General features: G+C 37.8%; 1 protein-coding gene across 1 annotated transcript in view; it reads right to left on the reverse strand.

The window, feature by feature from the left end:
- NR1H4 (nuclear receptor subfamily 1 group H member 4) overlaps window positions 1-15,468 on the reverse strand; it is a 39,592-nt gene extending 24,124 nt beyond the window's left edge. Inside the window, exons 1-3 of the mRNA XM_005144341.3 lie at window positions 15,399-15,468; window positions 14,670-14,801; window positions 9,189-9,323 (exon numbers count right to left, since the gene is read on the reverse strand). Coding sequence (XP_005144398.1) covers window positions 9,189-9,273 — 85 coding nt within the window. The 5' untranslated portion in view covers window positions 9,274-9,323; window positions 14,670-14,801; window positions 15,399-15,468. The remainder of the gene's footprint in view (window positions 1-9,188; window positions 9,324-14,669; window positions 14,802-15,398) is intronic.
- Between the last annotated feature and the right edge of the window lie 3,891 nt (window positions 15,469-19,359).

Consider the following 19,359-nt stretch of genomic DNA (forward strand, 5'->3'; position numbering starts at 1 on the left):
ATGGTGAAATATCACCACCTCACCATCCAGCCTCCAGTGGCCACCCAGATAGCCTCTGCAGCCTGGTCCTTCACCCCTGAAGGCCTGTGCCACTCAATGAAGGTGTGTATTTTTCATATGAAGCACCTTTATAATCCAGCACTCTTCACCGAGACAACAAACCTGGCAGTGGTACAAGGTACAGCAACCTTTCCTGTTGGGATTGACACAGTACCTTAACTTTGCCTACTAAATATCAGGTTTAAAAATACAAATAAGTTTTGGGGCTTTTTTCTGCACTACAAGTACAACCACATCTAGCAGTCCCTGGATGGTGTAATTAAAATTAAACCCACGTAAAGTAGCTGAAAAGAGTTATTTAAAAGTTATTTGAAAACTACTTCATATTTTCTGTTGGAAAAAGACACATCCTTCTGTTTCATGAAAACACTGACACAATTCCTTCATTAGTTCCAAGAAGAGAATAGAAGAAAAATAGTACATATTTCCAGGAAGATGCTGACTCCCACTTATATTGGAGTCAACAGCAGTATTTACAAGGAAACATAGACTGATGTTCAGTGGTGACCATTAACAGTGCTTCAGAAGCACTCCAAAAACATTTTTGCTGACACAAAACGGGTTCCCTGGCAAGTCTCATTCCCTTCTGAGGAATCTGAAACAATAAAGAAATGCTAACAGTTAAGAAGAGGGAACATCTGTAATGACAATAATAAGTAAAATCTATAGTGGGGAATTCTTCACTCTCTTTTATCTCATTAAATTGGTGGTAGAAGGGAAACTTTTCATTTCATCTATTTTTCCACTTTCAAGGTCTTATGTAGCCTTCTCCCTTCCTACTTTACTGTGCTGCAGAAGCCATACAAGTGCTTTGGATCTGTGAGACTGCTGTGTTTTCCACAGCACATTTTTGCCAGTAACAAATTTGAGGTTCCAGTTCCAGAATAAGCAGCAAGATCTAGATCTGGAAAAATGTGACACAAAACCAAATGAGAATAATTGTGCCATTTATTGTTAACAACTAGTTTAATTATGGTCACATTTAGTTGCTGCAGAAGTGGCCAGGGCCCCAAGTAGTGCTCTAGCAGAAGCAGGATAACAGAATGCACTCCCCAAACCCAAATTTATGCCCTTTAAATAAGCAGCATAAACCTCTCTATAGAGAGGCATGAGGCAAAATACACAGGCATCTGGGGATTCTATGGAAGAACTTGGAGGGGAAGTTGCAGCTTCATGCATCAAATGAAAGCAGTAATCAATGCCTGACAGCTGCAGCAATAGCAAAACATGTAAAGGGTGAGGACAGCAATGATCTGATGCTGACCATTATTGATTGGTATAGGTTTAATGATCAGGTGGTCTTCTTCAGTTGCATTTACTGTTTCTTGAGACTGCTGCTCATTAAGACTGGTTAAGGTACTTCAGGTGCAAAAACTGGAACTAACCGTGAAATACATAATCATTATACAAATCATTCAGTCTCTTTTGAAAGGAATCTGCTTACCATGGAGACCTAAGTAGCCATTTTGCTAGTTAGTAATTACTTGGTTGAGTTTGCTAAAGAAAAATGGGACAATCCCAAAATGAAAGGAAGGAAACTGTTGATTTTTAACTTCGTGCCATCCACAGAAAATTCCACAAAAGTTTCTGAATAGTTTCTGAACCGCTTGGGACTCTGAAAGAGCAAGAAGAGAAGGCAACGACTCCTTCCACAGCAAAAAAAAAAATAATCTCAGGGTTTGTTAAACAACTCAGGACTGCTAAAGAGCTGCAGCACATCCTGGGTGTTGATTTAAACTACTGTGGATAAATCAGGGCTACTGATATGTTTAGAAAAATCTTCTCAATCATTAATCATCTATCTGTTTCTGGAGGAAAGAAAACATCTGAGTCTTAATGCATGAAGTGAAATATGGGGAAAGAAAAAACAACCAACCTTCTTTTTCCTTCTGTGTCAGGCACGGAGTTAAATAATTCAGCGGAATTAAGTCCATGCTTGGAGCAGTGGAAAGGAAAAGGAACAGGCAGGGTCAAGAGAAACTGAAAACATGGTCTTGTCTTACGTAAGCCAGGTTTATAGGTAAAAATGTGGGAAGTGCTCAAATGCTAGAGCTTGGTAGGTATCTGTATTTCATCCTTAGAAATCAGTCAGCTTGGGCTGACTCAGTGAGGCTCATTGCTCTACCCAGAGCAGATCAAACACAGTTTTAAATTTTTTTTTCTTTTTCCACAAAATTGTCAATGAGTATAGAATTAAACATTACAATAAATGATCTGTTCCAAAGCATTGGTGGTCTAAATTATTAAAAGTAATTGTTTAAAACTGAGTATCTGTTCCATAAAGTTGATTTTAAAACTAAACTGTTTCAGGTTTTTTAGTTGCAATGTTCCTTTGCTCTGAAATATTGTCTTAAAAAATTGAAACATATGATGAGGTAGAAAGAGAAACTAAATGTTCTGAGATTGCTGGGACAAAGTATTTCTATGACCTGATCCAAAAAAGTGTGGTCTGAGCTCTGCTACTCAGCCCTCTGCATTCACAAGGCTTCCAACTAAAGCTGAAGGTGTTCTGCTTTCAGGGGCACAGTGTGCACATTTCTGCCCTGCATGACATTTAAAAGGCACATTGATTTGTGAAATTATGCTTTGCAAAATACATGTGAGTCCAGACCAAATAGTTTCTTATCTCAAAAGAAAACAAATCTTATCTTGCCAACCAGAATAGACATATGCTTTTACCCAGATACATAGTGGAAGTCTGAGATGGGCTGGTTTCAAGCCACTGTAATGCATCAGCCAGCCCAATGAAATCACAGGAGTTGCAGTAATATAAGCAGTGAAAGTGAAATCAGAAATAAGCTCACTGGAATATAGAAAGATTTTATGTTTGTGTGGTCTTAACTCTTTTGAAACATCTGGGTTTCTTTCTTTTGGAAGCATACTTTTATATTTTTAATGAAAGACAAGCACACAGAGATGTGATTCTACTTACAGCTGTAGCTCTTTAAGATTATGTTTTGCAAATAAATGTTTTTCAATGAAAAACATTTTACAGACACCTGGAAAGCTTCCTAATATCAAAGTGAAACTTGCATGTGATTACGGTCATCATCTTACAAATATTTTGTCCACAATAGCACTTGCAACTGAAACACAGAGTTTGGTTTTGCTCCGTTAAATTCTACACAGAATATTTTATGTGAGACTTGAAAAATTATTTGACATAGGCTTAACCACTTGTGGAGATTAAAGATAATTTTCTTTGTAAGGACTAAAGAAAGTGTTTTCAGTTTGTGAAACTATACTGAGGTTTTATGCAAATTGAAGGTGCTTTTATTCACACTATTATAGAAATTACAGTGAAATCACACATTAACATAAAATGTATCGTTCCACTAATATAAAGAAAATTGAAAAGGAAAAAAAAATCTAATCAGGTTTAAAATATAAAACTCTGGCTCCCTGTAGGTTATTAATAAAGGAACCTAAAGAAATAAACACAAGATTCAGGATTAAGTAATTTGGAAAGTATAGCATAAACATTAATGAAATCCTGGTTTAATTCCAAACAAATTATTCACAGATTTTAAAAATCACTTGGTTTAAACAAACTTCTAGCATCCTATTTCAAGGAATAATGCATGAATAGATGGCAAACATGTCCAAGAGAGAACACAAAAATGTCCTACCTTAGGCTGTCTTCAGTCTGACCATTTCTTGAAGAAAAATACTCTCCTTAAGGCACCCACTCCTCCTTTCCCTCTTTTTTTTCTCCCCAGCCCCAAAAACTACATATAAATAGAACTTCTTAAGTCCGGTTTGTCTGTATTCTGTTGACTCCTTTACAGTGAGAACTTTCTTTAAGATTAGTGAAGGAGTGACACAGGCCAGAGGTTATATAGTTTACTGATTAACTTCATTACAGAGAAACTTGTTTGGATATGTCTGAAACAATACATATGTCTGTTCCCAGTGTGGATTTAACTGGATAAAATTTGATTGATTGCTATTCAAGAGGATGCCTCCAAGTAGCCCAGCCATTATAATTTTGTGGCTTATTTACAACAAAATCTTTATCAGCAAATATTTAGTAATGCCACGTGATTCTGTGCAAGAGATTAACTACTTCAATATCACAAGAAGCATGTTTTAGCTGACTGGATTAGCAGTTGTGTTTAAGCACAGAAATGTATTCTCAGGAAAAGACCAAAGTTCTCAGGCTATACTAGACACATCTGTATAACAAGATAAAAGAGTGCCAGAGATTTGTCCTTGCTCCAAGGACAAATGTCACAGATCGATTCTCAACTATGTAGATTAGAGGTAATTCTTAACTCTGGAATGGGCAAGATACATCTGCACTATGTAATCTTTGTTGCTGACCTCTTTAAGGCCCGTGTATCCTCCCTGTGGCTCTCAGATATTATTAATATATGGAATTGCAATTCAAAGCATCAGTAACATTGTAAGGGTTGGATGCCACCACAACACTACTAGGACAGCATGAAGTCAGAAGAGACAAACCTGCTGAGACAGCGTACAAGGACCTAAACCTACTGTAGTCTTGTCCACGCTGTCTTTTTGGGAGCAGTCCCTGAGTAAGCCTGTGTCTTAAAGGCACCTGCTAAAGACACCAACCAAAACAGAGCCCCAGAGCAATATATGAACAGTGTCAAGATGGGCAGTAAAGGTGTTGTGCCTTTCAGTCTTCCGACTCTTTCATTTAGCACTGTGCATGAGCCCACTAAGACTCAACATCAGGTTTGTGACCAGATGCCTAAAAGTCACTCCTGGAAAAAAAATAGGCAGAGAACCAAGCCTCGGACCTCAAGATTCTCTTCATTTCATGCAACAGTTTCCTTTCCAGGCTAAGATCCTCAAATGCATTTTGGTTTTGCCTTCCTCAGTGGTGCAAATGTCACCCTCAGAGCCCCATTCATACGCATTCCCTCTCATAGAAACATAGAACAATTTGGGTTGGAAGGAACCTTAAAGCTCATCTGGTTCAACCCCCCCTGCTATGGGCAGGGACACATTCTACTAGAGGAGATTGCTCAAAGCCCCATCCAACCTGGCGTTCTTGCTATTTTTTTTTTCTTTAGACTGCCGCTCTGTTTGGTTTGACTCTCTTCATAATTATTATACATACACCATTTTCTATTTTAATTTGTGTTGGTTTGTTTCATTTTGATGTGGGGGCTTGTTACAAGCCTAATTATCTTCTCTGCGGGGGTGAAGCCAGATGTTGCATCATCTGCCGGGTAGTGCTAATAATAAGTAGTTATTTAACGTATCTTGTGATCTTGAAGCTGTTTAATCAGCTTGGACACTTGATCCTACCACCTTTCTGAAAGAAGAAACTCTGAAGCTCATTTTAGGCACTTCTCTATGCCTACAACAATTTTCAGTGGCATTTTATTATTCTTACGTTGTCAAATATGTAAGGCAAGTTAGGTGTAGCATTTTGTTTTCCCTTCTGTTACATGTCATTTTTTTTTCTTCTTCCTTGACAATTTCAACACAGCTGTCAGACAAAAATCTTCTTTCTCAGCTAGGGATATATACAATGGAGGTAGCATTTCTTGTCTTGTTATATACTGATGTCACTTTAGAAGAAAACATTGTCAGGCTGCAAAAAATACTTAAAATAGGTCTTTATTCAAATTAAACATATAATAGTAGTGACTTATCTTTTCAGACTCTCAGAAATAATTCCATGTCTCATAGATGAAGTTTCATACTTAATATCTTGTATATTAATAACCCCTCTACAAGCTTCTTTCACAGAAAACAGAACAGGGCTAGTACTTTAAAGGACTGCTACTTACTTATCATATAAATGACAGACAAATGCCATATATACTTCAGATGCCACACAAATATATAAGCTTAGCCTCTACATTTAAAACATGAACAAGACACTTTGGTGTCTGAAGCTTAATTCAGTCCCTTATAAAAAAGGGCACATGATAACCATTAGAAGAAATAAGATAATGGAAATAGAGGTATTTAACATGTGCTGGCCCTAATATGAAAAACTTGTATAGGCAATTGAAAGATATAATCAAATATCTTTTTGCAAGTCGTGCTGTCCCAGCTGAATTGCCAAGCCTTAGAGCAAAGCTTGTCAGCATCAACTCCATGCTCTGCTAATGCACCTCAGCATCTTCGGGGTCACAGCTTGTGGCCGGTCAATTTGGAGCAAAGCAGAGGAGCTCACGTCAGTCTATGTTTATCATGGTAGATGTATCCACAGGATAAACTAAATTAATGGCTCTACAGTGAGCTACAAAGCTTCCAAAGATTTTGAAGGAGAATAGGATTTCAGTTCAAAATTATATGGGTTCAAAAATGCAGATTGGTAGGTATATAACTTCCTCTTAGTTCAGGATATGAAATTGGATCAGTCTTCACATAGCTAGCCCTGTTCAGCTCAGTGGGGCTTGTGAAATAAAAGCAGGGTTTGACTGAGGAAGAGAAGTATCTTAACAGGACAGGTCCCATGCACTTCCAGGATTTCTTGCCATCAAGTCTCACTTTCCCTCACTGAGAAAACAAGAGATGAAAGGAAGAAACAGTTTATCTTCCACGCAGATGCTGTAAAGGATGTATCATTTCATGTATCCAGTTTTGGCCATTTCATCAAAAAGATGTTTTCTGTAAAGAGATCTAGGATGTTTCTAAATCATCTGAGTAGTGAGGTTGGAAAATAGAAGCTGTTTTCCAGAAAGACAGGGTGGAAGGGAAAGACCCTCACTTCTGCTAGGATTAAGATTCTTCTTCATTTGCATTTTAAGCCCTTTTTGAAGCGTCTCAGAGTTGCAGAAGGGAAAAACTACAGTTAAAACACACCAACTCCAAAGACATGAAGAGATACTTCACCTTAGATTTATACTGCTAAAATAGCAACATACAATTTGCAACTACTGAAAGGTAGAAAAGCTTTTTTTCCTCTAAAGTCTTCTGAAACCTGACACAAACAGAAATCTCGAGGGTGAGTACATAGAATAACACTGGAATTACCATGGTGATGAGGCTCACAGCACAAGAAATTTACAATTGACATTTCTTTTGAAAGATCTGGACGTGGTGCTAATGTTTGGAGATGCACTTAGGCTTGTTTTTGAAGTTCTAAGAACACTCTCCCTGCAGGTTGGATAAAGCATAATGAAAAGATATCTCCAAAGTTTTTTACAGAATATGAGTATGCATCTTTGAAAAAAGAAGACTGTTTTGTATAAAACCAGCCAGGAATTTCACACTTGTATTGCATCAGATCTGTAATATGTGCGAAATCCTGGGAGAAATGTATATTCTAAGGGTCATTTAAAAGAAAAACTTTCTTCCTGTTTCCTTGGGTTCAAAGTCTCTACCTGCCAAAACTGAATGTCAAAAGTTGTAAGTAGTGTACAAGCATAAAATTGAGAGGCAAAACCATTTCCTACAAGCATTCTGAAGAATTAGTAATATTTTTACAATGAGTAAATTCCTCTGTGTAATCAGTTGCCTATTATTTCTGATATTTCTGATGTTTTCCAGCTATAAAAGCTAAAGACACCAAATTTATAGAGTTTGCTTCTGAGACTTTAGTGACATCCTGCAAAATAGGACCCAGTGGCTATACAAAACAGAAGTCAGCTTAAGTGAAACACAGCAGGAGTTCTAAGTCTCTTTCCTAGTGGGTCCCCTGATTCAACCTCTTAATACATTATTTCTGTTACAGAAATGTCAGTTTGAATTAAATCTCCATGTGCTAAACTCTGAACACCTATAATGGGAGACACAATCCCTTTTCTGAAGACCTCACAGTTTCTGAGTAAGATTTCAGCATGGAGGGGAAGTAGTTTACATTAACATGCTTCCTTGAATTTTGAAGCTACCTGATCATTACTCTTCAAAAATAATAAGATAAATAGTGAAAAAGAAGACATCAGGGGGAAAACCTCCTTGACAAAAATCTAAAGTTCAGTTATGCAGGAATTTCAAGGACATGACTGGATATGAAGTTTGGCACCCTAGATTTGATAATCATTTTCTTCCTTATGTATCATGGCCTGAGGTTAGATTTAACAGCAAGTAAACATTTTAGCTATTTACGTGTACTTTTTTTGACAACTGCAAAAACACTTCTCCCACCAAAACCAAAACCATTTAGGGAAAAAAAAAAACAACCAAACCAATAACACAGTAATGCAATGGCATTTGCTTACCATTAGTGATAGTGTTTCAGTTCAGCTGTATAGGGCCAGGACACTAGAAGTGGTCTGATTTGGTTGCTCCTGACTTCTAAAAGCTCTGCAGTAAGAGTGGCTGGGTGTGTCAGAGACCATCCATACCCAAGCCACTATTCTTATTTTAGTTTCATTGCTCTGACACGTTTTCTATTTTTCCAGCACTCAAAAAGACAGAATTCTGGTTTTATTTGGACTAGAAACCCCCAAAGTGTTGCAGCTTTCAGGCAAAGGTCTATATTTTGTGTGAGGCCCTAAAAGTAACATGTTTCTCAGTGAAGGTCCCCCTCTGTTGCCAAAAGAAAGGCTAGAAAATTATTTGTTGTTTTTTGGGGTTTTTTTTCTTTAGAAGCACATATAACAGAAGACAGCTTCCTCATGTTTATAAAATATTGACCAAGAATTCTTCATTCTTTCACAAATCTATGCTTAGCCTTGAAAAATTCAGTGGAACTGGAGCAATGATAATTTTCTAGCCTTCATTATAAATTTTCTTGGGCATTGAAGTTAATAGCATAAGTTTTTAATAGTCTCAATAAGACAATGGTTTTAATTATTTAGGTTAAACTTGCAGAATATGGCAATGCAAATACATTGCAGTATAATTTTATTACAAGTTAACTGAAAATATATCTGTTCAGCTTGATGTAAATGAATAACATGAAGGTAGCATCCAGCCTACATACAAAGGTCTGTCCTTGTTGAATGGTTTCAGGTATTGGAATAGCATTACAAAAACAACCTACAAGGTCTGTCATAAGCAGTGATGACTGCAATAGTGTGCAGGATTGCATTAACACCACAGACCCTTTATTTGTTATTCCTTCCATAGGTATTGAAGATTCAAGAAGGCTGGCACATGTCAACCACACACCCTTGACTTGAGGTTTCAGTGCATTTTCTGCTAGGTTTCTGAGTAGTGGATAAGTTGCTATTTTAACCAGTTCAGTGACTTACCAAACAAATGAGGACCTTCAGCAATAGCAAATCCATCAGCAGTGGATAGCTGGTGATGTCCTATTAAATTCATTTCAGATCCCATTTATTCTTCAGGATGATTATACTAATTAAGAAATAGGTTGAAAGGAGACCCTGAAATATATAAAGAAAAAAGAATATCTAAAGAAAGATAAATAATTTTCATGTACCTATTTTATGGCAGTATTAAGAAGGTTGCTTCAATATTTGCTGTAATAAACATTGGCTTTAAGTTATAATACCTAATTTAACCCTTAAATAAAATGCTGTGTCTACTTTGTTTTCTTGCTGTGGTGTATTTTATTTTCCATCCTTCTGCTGTTCTTTCAAAACTGTCAGTTTATGCTCAACCTTATCCAAATATTCAGACTGAAGCACAAGCCTGACCTGCTTGAGGGCATAGTGCCCCTTTCAGAGAATACCAGTTGTTTGCATTATATTTTGAATGCCCTTTCTGAAAAAGCGTAAGCTTATGGTTAGGTCAGAAGAATCATGCCAAGAAACTTGAGTTTAATTTCCAGAGACTGGCTCTTTATCTTTCCTTCTGTAATTACTGCTCAAACAAGATAAATAGTGGCAAAAAAGAAAGCAAAGCCTTGGTCTTACAACCCGCAAATCCCACTCACTCCCTTTATGGTCTCAAGCAGCTGTGTAACCCTTTCTTCGGGAGAGATGGGAGATGCTTGTGTCCTCTCACTAGTGTACTTTCCTATCCTGTCAGATGGAGCAGCTTCCATTGCCTGAAGCTGACAGTGGCACTGTACCCAGGTCTTCATTCCACTTGGCTATTAAATAAGAGACAAAAGACCTGCTAATGCCTCCTACTCAAGCAGAGGCTATAACTAGAGCAGCACTCCATCCAAGACAAAGGTGTGCATGAGGTTCCCTTGCCCACATCTGGCTCGTGTAGGTGGGATAAGGTAACTCAAGACTGCACTGAGGCAGGACCATCAGCAACAGGAGAACATACAGGTCCAGAAAGGAAACAACTCAAGGGTTTATGCAGACACCAAGAGGATTCTGCACAAAGTTGACGGTTAATCTGTTTTGCTTCATTTAAGTTGTAATTCTTTATTCACTTTTATTCCCAGTGGGACTGGTCCTGGGACTGTGTTTCCATTCACTTAAGGTGTTTGAGAGTTATAGTCCAGTCTGCTTCCCAATGAGGTCTCAGCATGTTTCTCAAGCAGAAATGAAGTCATCTGACAAAAATGTGAATGCAGCAAGAGGCCCCAGTGCTGAGCAGACTGGGAAGTATCTTGTAAGAGTGGCAAGCACACTGTGTAATTATATTCAGATTTGCCTGTAAGGATTCATTAAGTTATTTCTTAACATAAACAAAGGCCCTCTAATTAGACAGATGCAGTTTAAATATCTGCCCACAGATAATTTAAACAGTTTACTCGGAAATGTCAAAAGCTACTTGTATCAGAGACCAGATAGGGTTCTTGTGGTAAATAACATGTAAACACACAGTTGCAAATCTAGCAGAGAAATACAGTTTTGCAACAGCAAAAGTCTCCATATATCTTGGGCTGTGGGTTGGCAACCAGCTGAGCCACCCCAGTAGACCCACATTTACTTCCAACCATTTTACTACCTCACCATCACATTGGCTGGGGAAGTAATCTGCTGGAATCAGGAGGTGGGGCTGCCCACATGGCTGCAAAGGCTTTACAACTCCTGACAGCCAGTTTTCTCATGAACTGTGCCTGTGAGAAGGGTTCTGTGATGAGAGAGCAGTGCAGTCAGGACACTCGTAATAAAACCATCAAAATGAGGGCTCCTGCATGATTCCCTGCATTTTCTTGATAAAGACCAGAAGAGAGGGGCCATCTCAACTCTCCAAGCTCTTCAATAGCTTTCTTACAGCCCATGGGATTTCCTTGCAGGATTAACTCTCCATGCAGCCAGAATTGAAGTTTATGTTCTAACATTACTAACATTTCTCATGTTTCTTCCTCAGGCCCTGTATGGGAAGCTAACACTGCCAACAGCTAATATGTCAGCTTTGGGGCTGTGAATTTCTGTAGGTTCACACAAAGCCTAGAACTTATTTTCCTAGGGAATATTGTTATATCAAAATGCTTTAAAGATTGTCCCAAGATGATATCCATTTTAAAGTATTTTGTTAGACTGTCACTATACAGTCAGACTTTCAATGCATAGCTTCTTAGCTTGTAGGACATATCCTACATCTGTCTAGCCTGTTGTGCAAATAAAGGAGAAAACAAGCAAGCTATATTTTTAAATGCTAATAAAGTGTCTGTGTTTTTACAGTCTTTGAAATGTCTATAAACTTCTTTCTTGTTTCTTTGATGCTATTCCATGTTTTAGCATGTCATTAGATAATGTGACTCTTTAACCTCAAGATAGACATCTTAGAATCTATTATACTTTACATGCACACAGAAGAAATTCCTTGTGCTATTAATACTGCCTTGTTTACAGCAAGAAACTTGAGTATGTATTTGTCATAACCTCCCAGTATGCTAGGACATTACATGTTCTGTGACTCTATGCCTCCTGCAACATTAATTTTGATCATGATGGAGTCAAATATTCAGGATTATTTTACAGTTCCCACCTTTTTTAATACTTCATTTTCTTTAATATATTCAGCTGATGTAGACCATTTACTGGATTTCATGGAAGAAACGAATTCTGTCTTCTGGGGATTTCTGCAAGGCACAAAACATGATCACCATTAAAAAGGCTAGAAATATGTTTTCTATTACATGTAGCTTTTGAACTATAGATGTACCAGGACATCAAACTCTTCATTAAATTCTAATTAACATTTTGCTTTGCTTTGTCTCTGAATCCTGCCTGCTGTGAGCCATCTATCCTACATTAGGCTTATCCAATTAATCTATCCAATTAATTTTACCAGCATTTAAAAGCAGCAGCTACTGATTTCCAGCTTTCAGACTTACACCAGGTACACAATATAGAGCATATAAGCACCCCTTATTCAACACATTGCTCAGTCCTGGGAAATAGGTCACCATATGTCATTGTCACAAGGCACCATAGACCCAGGGGTGGACTCTACTTTAAAAGAGCCTGTTCCACAGCACACACCCCATCATCAGCATCTTCTCAGCCTAATCCTCCCAGTTAAACAACTGTGGTCCCAGCAAGCTGCAACTCCCATGGAGCAGAAGCATTGATCTGGCCAGTGGGACTGTCACATCCAGCAGACATACACAAGCACCCAAACTGGTAGCAACATGGCCGGGTAATGAAGGGTGCCATGTGCAGCACCTGTGCACAGAACCTCTTGGCAGAGGTATTCCTTACAATGTTATAGGGTCTGAGACATTTTTTTCAGCTGATAACATGAAACTATGTAATCTCACTTATGGAGTAAGTTAACCTACATGAGCTGGGACCAGCAACCCCTCTCTCAATTCAGATATCTTCATTCACCAATATCACATGATAGTGGAATGCTCCTTGATATTCACACACCTTTGGTATGACTAAACATTCATAGGTATTTCTTCCTCATGCTTGCTTCCTTGTATGAAGTGTATGTTTTATCTACTGCTATCAATATGAATCTAGACTACCCTAGACAACTTGACTGATACTCCATCCTGAGGTGTAACAAAAACACGTATCAGATAGGTAAAAAGTGAAATAAAGGCAATAGGTTCACAAGAAATCAATATCGTTCCCCAAAGTAATCTCCCCTCTTGAGAAATTAAAAGGCATAGGGTAAGTTACATAGCTTTTTTTTTCCACAAAAAAAATATTTTAACTTGTTAATAAACTTATTTTCTCCACCACATTTTGAGAATATTTTCATAGGCTGAAAATATACAGCAAAACAAAATAGAGACTAATATGTATGAAGTAAAATATATCCCAAATCAGCTGTGTATTAAGAGCTATGAATTACATACTTTATTATTAAATGTGTCCTTTAGCATACTTCAGAACAGTCAATCAATGCATGCATCCTATGTTTAACTGAGAAAATTGAGAAGTATATTATATATGTGGCTTGTTTTTTCACCATATGTACATGAACGCATGCATATATATTTAGCTTTCTTACAGGATATATGTTCATGGGAGTATACAAATATATATGTGTGCACAATGCATGTGGGTGTAGGTCTCAGATTTTTTGTGGACTCCTGCCAGTGGATTGCCTCTGACCCAGTTACGATCAATAATGAAGCTTCCCCTGTCTTCTGCCTGAGCAAAGCCAAACCTCTAAATCACACAGTTAAAGTTAAAATTAACTGAAATACAAAAGCATTGTAGCCCCACAATTTCAGATAAAATAAAAATATTTGATCATTGGAAAAGCTCCATGATATTTTAATTGCATTTACATTCAAAAGAATGACTGAATCTATTTTAATTACTCAGTGAAGGAAGATGCATCAAAGCACTGGCAAAATTTGTCACAAATATTAGTGAGGTACATTTCTCTCCTTCTGCCCCATAATATCATCCTATTCTTTACATATCTCACTGCCGACTGCTCAAAGAGAAATTTCAGTGACATCATTAATCTATCTATGGCCTGATCCAAACACTGTTAACATCAATGGCAGGATTTCCACCTAGTTCACAGGCTTTTGATCTGGCCTCATAGCCTTCTATAAGAAAATTTAATGCAGTGCCTCACTTATCTAAGAGGCATTTTTATTTGCTCGCTTGTTTGTTCTAAAGTATTATCAAAGAGACATGAAAGTATCAAGAAGATTTGTGCCCCTTGTTTCTAGCCTTCTGCTGCCAGATCATCCTGGCATGCACGGCACCGCAGCTGATGCAAAATACAAGCAACAAAATGAGCAAGTCTGAGAACCAGAGGCAGGACTGGTGCTACTGTGTTTGTTTAAAATTTACTGGTTTAGATTTTCTATATGACATTTAAAGTCAGAGCAGCAAAGAGACAGGAAAAAAAAACAGGATATTTTTACAGCTCAATTCTGAAATGCAAATAAATATCTTTAAGTCAGTCAAAGTAGAACTGAAAATTCTACCAGAAGCCTCAATGACAATTCTCCCATTAATCATGTTTACAACAGCTTTTGTTCCTAAAAGTACAAAACCAGTAACAAACCAGTACAATTTTTAAGCTGATGCACATAATTAACTAGATCATGTTATTGCAGGAAAGACTCAGTATCAAAGTTACACTTTCTTTACTAGTGATACACGGAAGCCAGCTTTCTAAAGAAAATTCCAGCACTGTCAGTATTTTTCATGACCTTAAGATTTTTTCCCAAGGGGAATTCTTGCTGTTGCACTAATTTTGTAGATGAAATGACTTCTTATATTATTCTTCTTCCATAAAGTACTAGCATTAAAAATGTTTTGGGGTTTTTCTCTTGTAAAAAAAAAAAAATCATTAACATTCACTAATAGTTCAGGTCAGAAAATTGCTTTTATTCTACCCAACAGCATGAGCTATCAGTTTAAGGAATTATTACTTACTGTTCTTTTCTGGTAGACTGCGGATAGCAGGATGTAAGACAGCTCTGCGCTCAGTTCAGTATCCTAATGACTCTCACAGAGGAAATTTTTGTTTTGGTTTGTTTTTCTTTCTTTTTTAGGTTTAGCAGAAGCCTGTAGTGATAACAGAATGAATCAAAGCCTGGGCTCTTTGGCTCAGTGCCCTAATGGACAAAGATTACTCATTAACAATTCTTTCTTTGCGAAACTCTCTAAACACAGGCTGTATTAAAACATTGTGAATCCCAGCTTGTCCATCAGCACAGAAGCTTGAGATGCCCATTAATACTCTGGCTGAGTGCAGGAGGGAAGTTGGCTCAAATAGTGAGGTGACAGTACCTTCTTACTGACTCTAACACTTTTCTTGCACATGTACATTTTTATGACACTCAGCCTCCTTGTCTTTCCTATCTGAGGAGCACAGATGTCATTCCAAGACATATATTTGACTTTTAAGTATTTCTGTTATTTACACTTTTTAGGGGAACTGAGCATTACACTGAATGCTGAAGAGGCAGAATAGGCTACAAATTACAGTGTCACAGGGTTTCGGGTATGTTAAAGTTCAGTTTCTGGATCTGTCATACTCTAACGAACAGCATCATTTTGATTGGAGCTCATCCCATAAACATTTAAGCATGAACTGAAGCCCTTAACTTTAAACCTAGTAGACCTGCAAACCTTTTATACACATGAGAAAGAAGCTGGTACCTGCAGATGGTGAATCACATCTGAAAATGCGGATCTCTTGCCACTGACAGAAAGGGGACCTTGAACCACTACATCCTCACTTACCCTGTATTTTCACATAAAGTGCAATGAATCCAGGCTGTTCTGTTTCCACATTCCACCTACACAGTAAGGGCAATAATTACCTGTTTTGCATTGCTAAACATTTGCAGTGTGGGGATGGGTTGATGAGGCAAATTTCAGCCAGAGGGGACAGTTGGCGGCATCACTCATGGTAAGCAGGTTCATACCTGCCACATGGTATATGCTCTCTATCCTTCTCTACATATTTGCACTGTCTGAACAAGAGTGAATATACAGAGACACAAGCTGTACCTTCTACTTCAGAAGAGAGAGGCACTGGGCAAACACAGATCTCTCTAGGAGAAAAGTGACAGCTGCTGGCCCTGAAATTACCAAGAGTAAAATTAATTTGCTTTCCCTCAGTTTAAGAGAAAAAGCAAACAAACAAACAGAAGAGCATATTCATCCTCAAGCTTATACAAAGGAAACAAACTCCATCCTTCTCTTCAAAATGGGAATAATGAAAGGTCTTTCATGTATTCTATCCCTTGAAAATTCACATGGTAATCAGCCAAACACACATGGTATGACAGGTTTCTGAAGAGATCAGTGGGAGAAAGATTCCATAAGACTGTCTGGACACCAGCACTCCCAAGTGGTACTGTTTTCAGGGATTTATGCCTACAGTTCATTCCAACAGGCACTGGCTATGTAAGTACATTTCAGACAAAGGCTCCTTCAGTCCTCATTTCTGACTCTCTGAAAGCCATCACTGTTGTAAGCACTGAGATTTCTGGTTTACAAATTCATGTTTAGCAAAACAGACAAAATACTTTCAAACACGAGGATTCTTCCAAGATAACCCTACCCTACCTACATGGTCCCCACAATTCCAAGCCAACAACCCATCTGTCACTTTCCAATAAATGTCCATTCCAGTGGTGCCAAGGAAATATATGCCGAAAAAAAAGACAAAACCCTCTCTCTCTTTGGTCACCCTGAAGCCTGTGATGGGATTTATCCCTTACCAGGTGAAGAAGTGGAGGCTGAGCCAAGAAGTCCAACAAATGCCGTATCATTTCTCATGGAGTTTTCCATCTCTTGACTTCTTCTGAACACCTTTCATCTCTTTTTCGGCTTTCAGCCTCCCGCAGCATTAGTCCTGGACAGTTGGTGGCACAGAGAAATTGCTATTTAGAAGTCCCTGAAGACCAACCTTCAATAAAGTTTCTTCTCCAAAAAGCATTTTCCTTTGTTTTCCAGACAGCAAAGAGCTCACCACAAAGCAAAGTGAATTTAATATCCCTATTCACTATTGAATTTGTTGCATTAAAATGTTTTTGCCACTTGCCTCTATTTTTGTAAGGAAAGGAAAGTGGTTTTTGGTGGTCCACCAATCAATATTTTCAAGACATTACTGGAAAAAGCAAAGAAAGGATCCACATGATCAAAAGAGGGGATATTGCCTGTAGCAACAACATGTGACATTACTACTTCAAGCTGGGTGTTCACATTTTATTGAGGTTGATGTACAAGTGAAGATTGAACAGGAAGGAATTAAAGCAAATCAAATCAGTCTTCTGCAGTCTTACAAAAGACTACCTACACATCATCAAGGGAGAGAAGAGGAAGGAAAAGTGTCAAATCCAGTTACTTATAAATAGTGCACCTTTTTTAAAGACAGCATTGTATGCTGTAATTTGTAAAATTTCAGAAAATTGACATCCTAAAACTTCTCTGGACAGTGCTAACATTATTTCTGTAACTGACAAATAGCATGTGTCCTAAAATACATCCATGACATCAGTGTAAATACATTATCTACTGCAGAAATAGGAACATACGTCTATCTATCTATAAATCATTCAGGGTTAGCAGTATTTCTGCCTTGGAAATAAAGGCTTTTCTCCTGATTCATAAACTCCAAACTCCCTGAACGAATTGGAGGTGGTGTTGTAGCTCTTGTTTGCTTCTCCTCCTAATAACCTGTCTCTTCTCCAGTGAAATAATTGCCATCCCACTCTTGCACTGACAAGGTAGCTCCATGACCCTAGCCATGTAAAGGCAAGACAAATCCTGGCAACAAAATAGTTTGTCAACAAAAGTGTGCATGGGAAAAACCAGCACAGGAGATAAGGGAAAAGGAAGAAAAGGTAGGTTGGGCATTCATTTTCAGCATTAGGGTAAAGAACACCCCTATGAATGCTTTATTCCACATTAAAAAAAAAAAAAAAAGCACATAAATGACCCGTACCTTCTCCTTTTTGCATAGAAAAATCTCATCAACAGCTGTACATCTTTCTGCCTACTCACCAAGCCAGCTGCTTGGAGCTTCGGCAGCATTGAACATATGACAACCTGTCATACCTAGTGAGAAACCTTGGGTCTATTCTTGATAGGCCGAGGGACATGTGTCTTGACCGAGATGTACTTGTGCACAAAAGCCTCTTTCCCCTGTGTGAACAGCTTTCAGCAAACACCTAGAGAACTATCTTATCCAAACTGTGCCCCAGCACCAACCATCAGTTATAGCTTGTAAAGTGTTCCTGACTTGGCTATAGAGAGTTGCCACTAAAAAGTAGTCACCTGCAGCTTTTCGTTCATCCCTGCAGCACAGCTTATTTATTATTGCTACAGAAGAGGACACACACATCATCTACACCACTTTGGGGTGTAGTCTGTCTCCTCAGACCAGCCAGTTTTTACTCTTGAGCATTCTCAGAAATACCGCTATTCACCGCTCTAATGAATAAAGGAGGCTTTTAATTTCTTGAAGGATGGCCAAAATTATCACCAGCTTACAATAAATTTTATTATATGAAGATAATCAAGCAATCTTAATAGATAAATATGCTTCTGTACTGACTAAAAACTTGGAAAGGTACAGGGTGCAAAGTTTCAGTGAGTTAACTCTAGTAAGCTGTTGATTTTCCTGCTGCATTTCAAAAGCAGAAGAACTCCACTTTAAAGATTAGATTAGCTTATCAAATAAGCCTTTCATTAATCATAGCCTCTCCATTATAAGTTGCTCTCTGATCATCTAGTTTCTGAACAGGGCAAAATTTGCTCAACAATTTTATATTGTGACCTAATGAGTCCAATATTCTGTTTCTGTCACTCACATACTTGAAGTGGAGTGTCATGAAGGGTAAAACAACCATGGAACAATCTTTGACAGGCAGTTAATAGTTACCCAACATGCTCTAGCAAACGCATATATGTTATTAACAAGATAGCATCTTACAGCTGCCTGAGTGCAAGAGGAAAGCTAAGCATATGTGGAATCAGCTACAGTATCAGATGCAAAGCTTCAGCATGCAGAACTGGTCCACTTCCTTCTAGCTGACCAACTGAAAGTCTGAGTGTGTTTTCTTCTAATAAGTTATGGTTATTCCACATTGGATTCTCTCAACATTATTTGAAATTTTAATTAAGGCACTGATATTACATGCCTTTTTTTTCCCCTCCTGTTAGGGGTTACAAGTTTGAAAGTTCCTAGAGGAATCACAGTTTTAAGTTAAACATGTTTGCACAGCATAAGCTGATAAGAAGTTCTCCTAGAGGCCTCGTAGTAAATATATACTTTATTCTTCCAATTTTTTTCCTCTTGACATTTGATGTTATACAGTATGATAGTGATTGAGTTCAATAAGGGTTAGCCTTCATTTGTGTAAATATTTGAAAAGATTAAAATATTATGAAATGTTGATCTATTCCAGTAAATGAATGCACTGTCCTTTCATTAATAAGTAGGTCTCTCAAACTAAATGTCAAAGGTGATGAGTAAAGTATTATTAATAAATAAATATTATGTTATTTTTAGGTGGGCTTCTGAATTGCTAAAGCATTCACACTAACTAAACTCATCTGACAAACTTTCAAACCTCTGCTTGTTTCCTATATTGGGTCTAGTGCCACA

Source organism: Melopsittacus undulatus, chromosome 5 (assembly GCF_012275295.1).
Source record: "Melopsittacus undulatus isolate bMelUnd1 chromosome 5, bMelUnd1.mat.Z, whole genome shotgun sequence".
Lineage (NCBI taxonomy): Eukaryota > Metazoa > Chordata > Aves > Psittaciformes > Psittaculidae > Melopsittacus > Melopsittacus undulatus.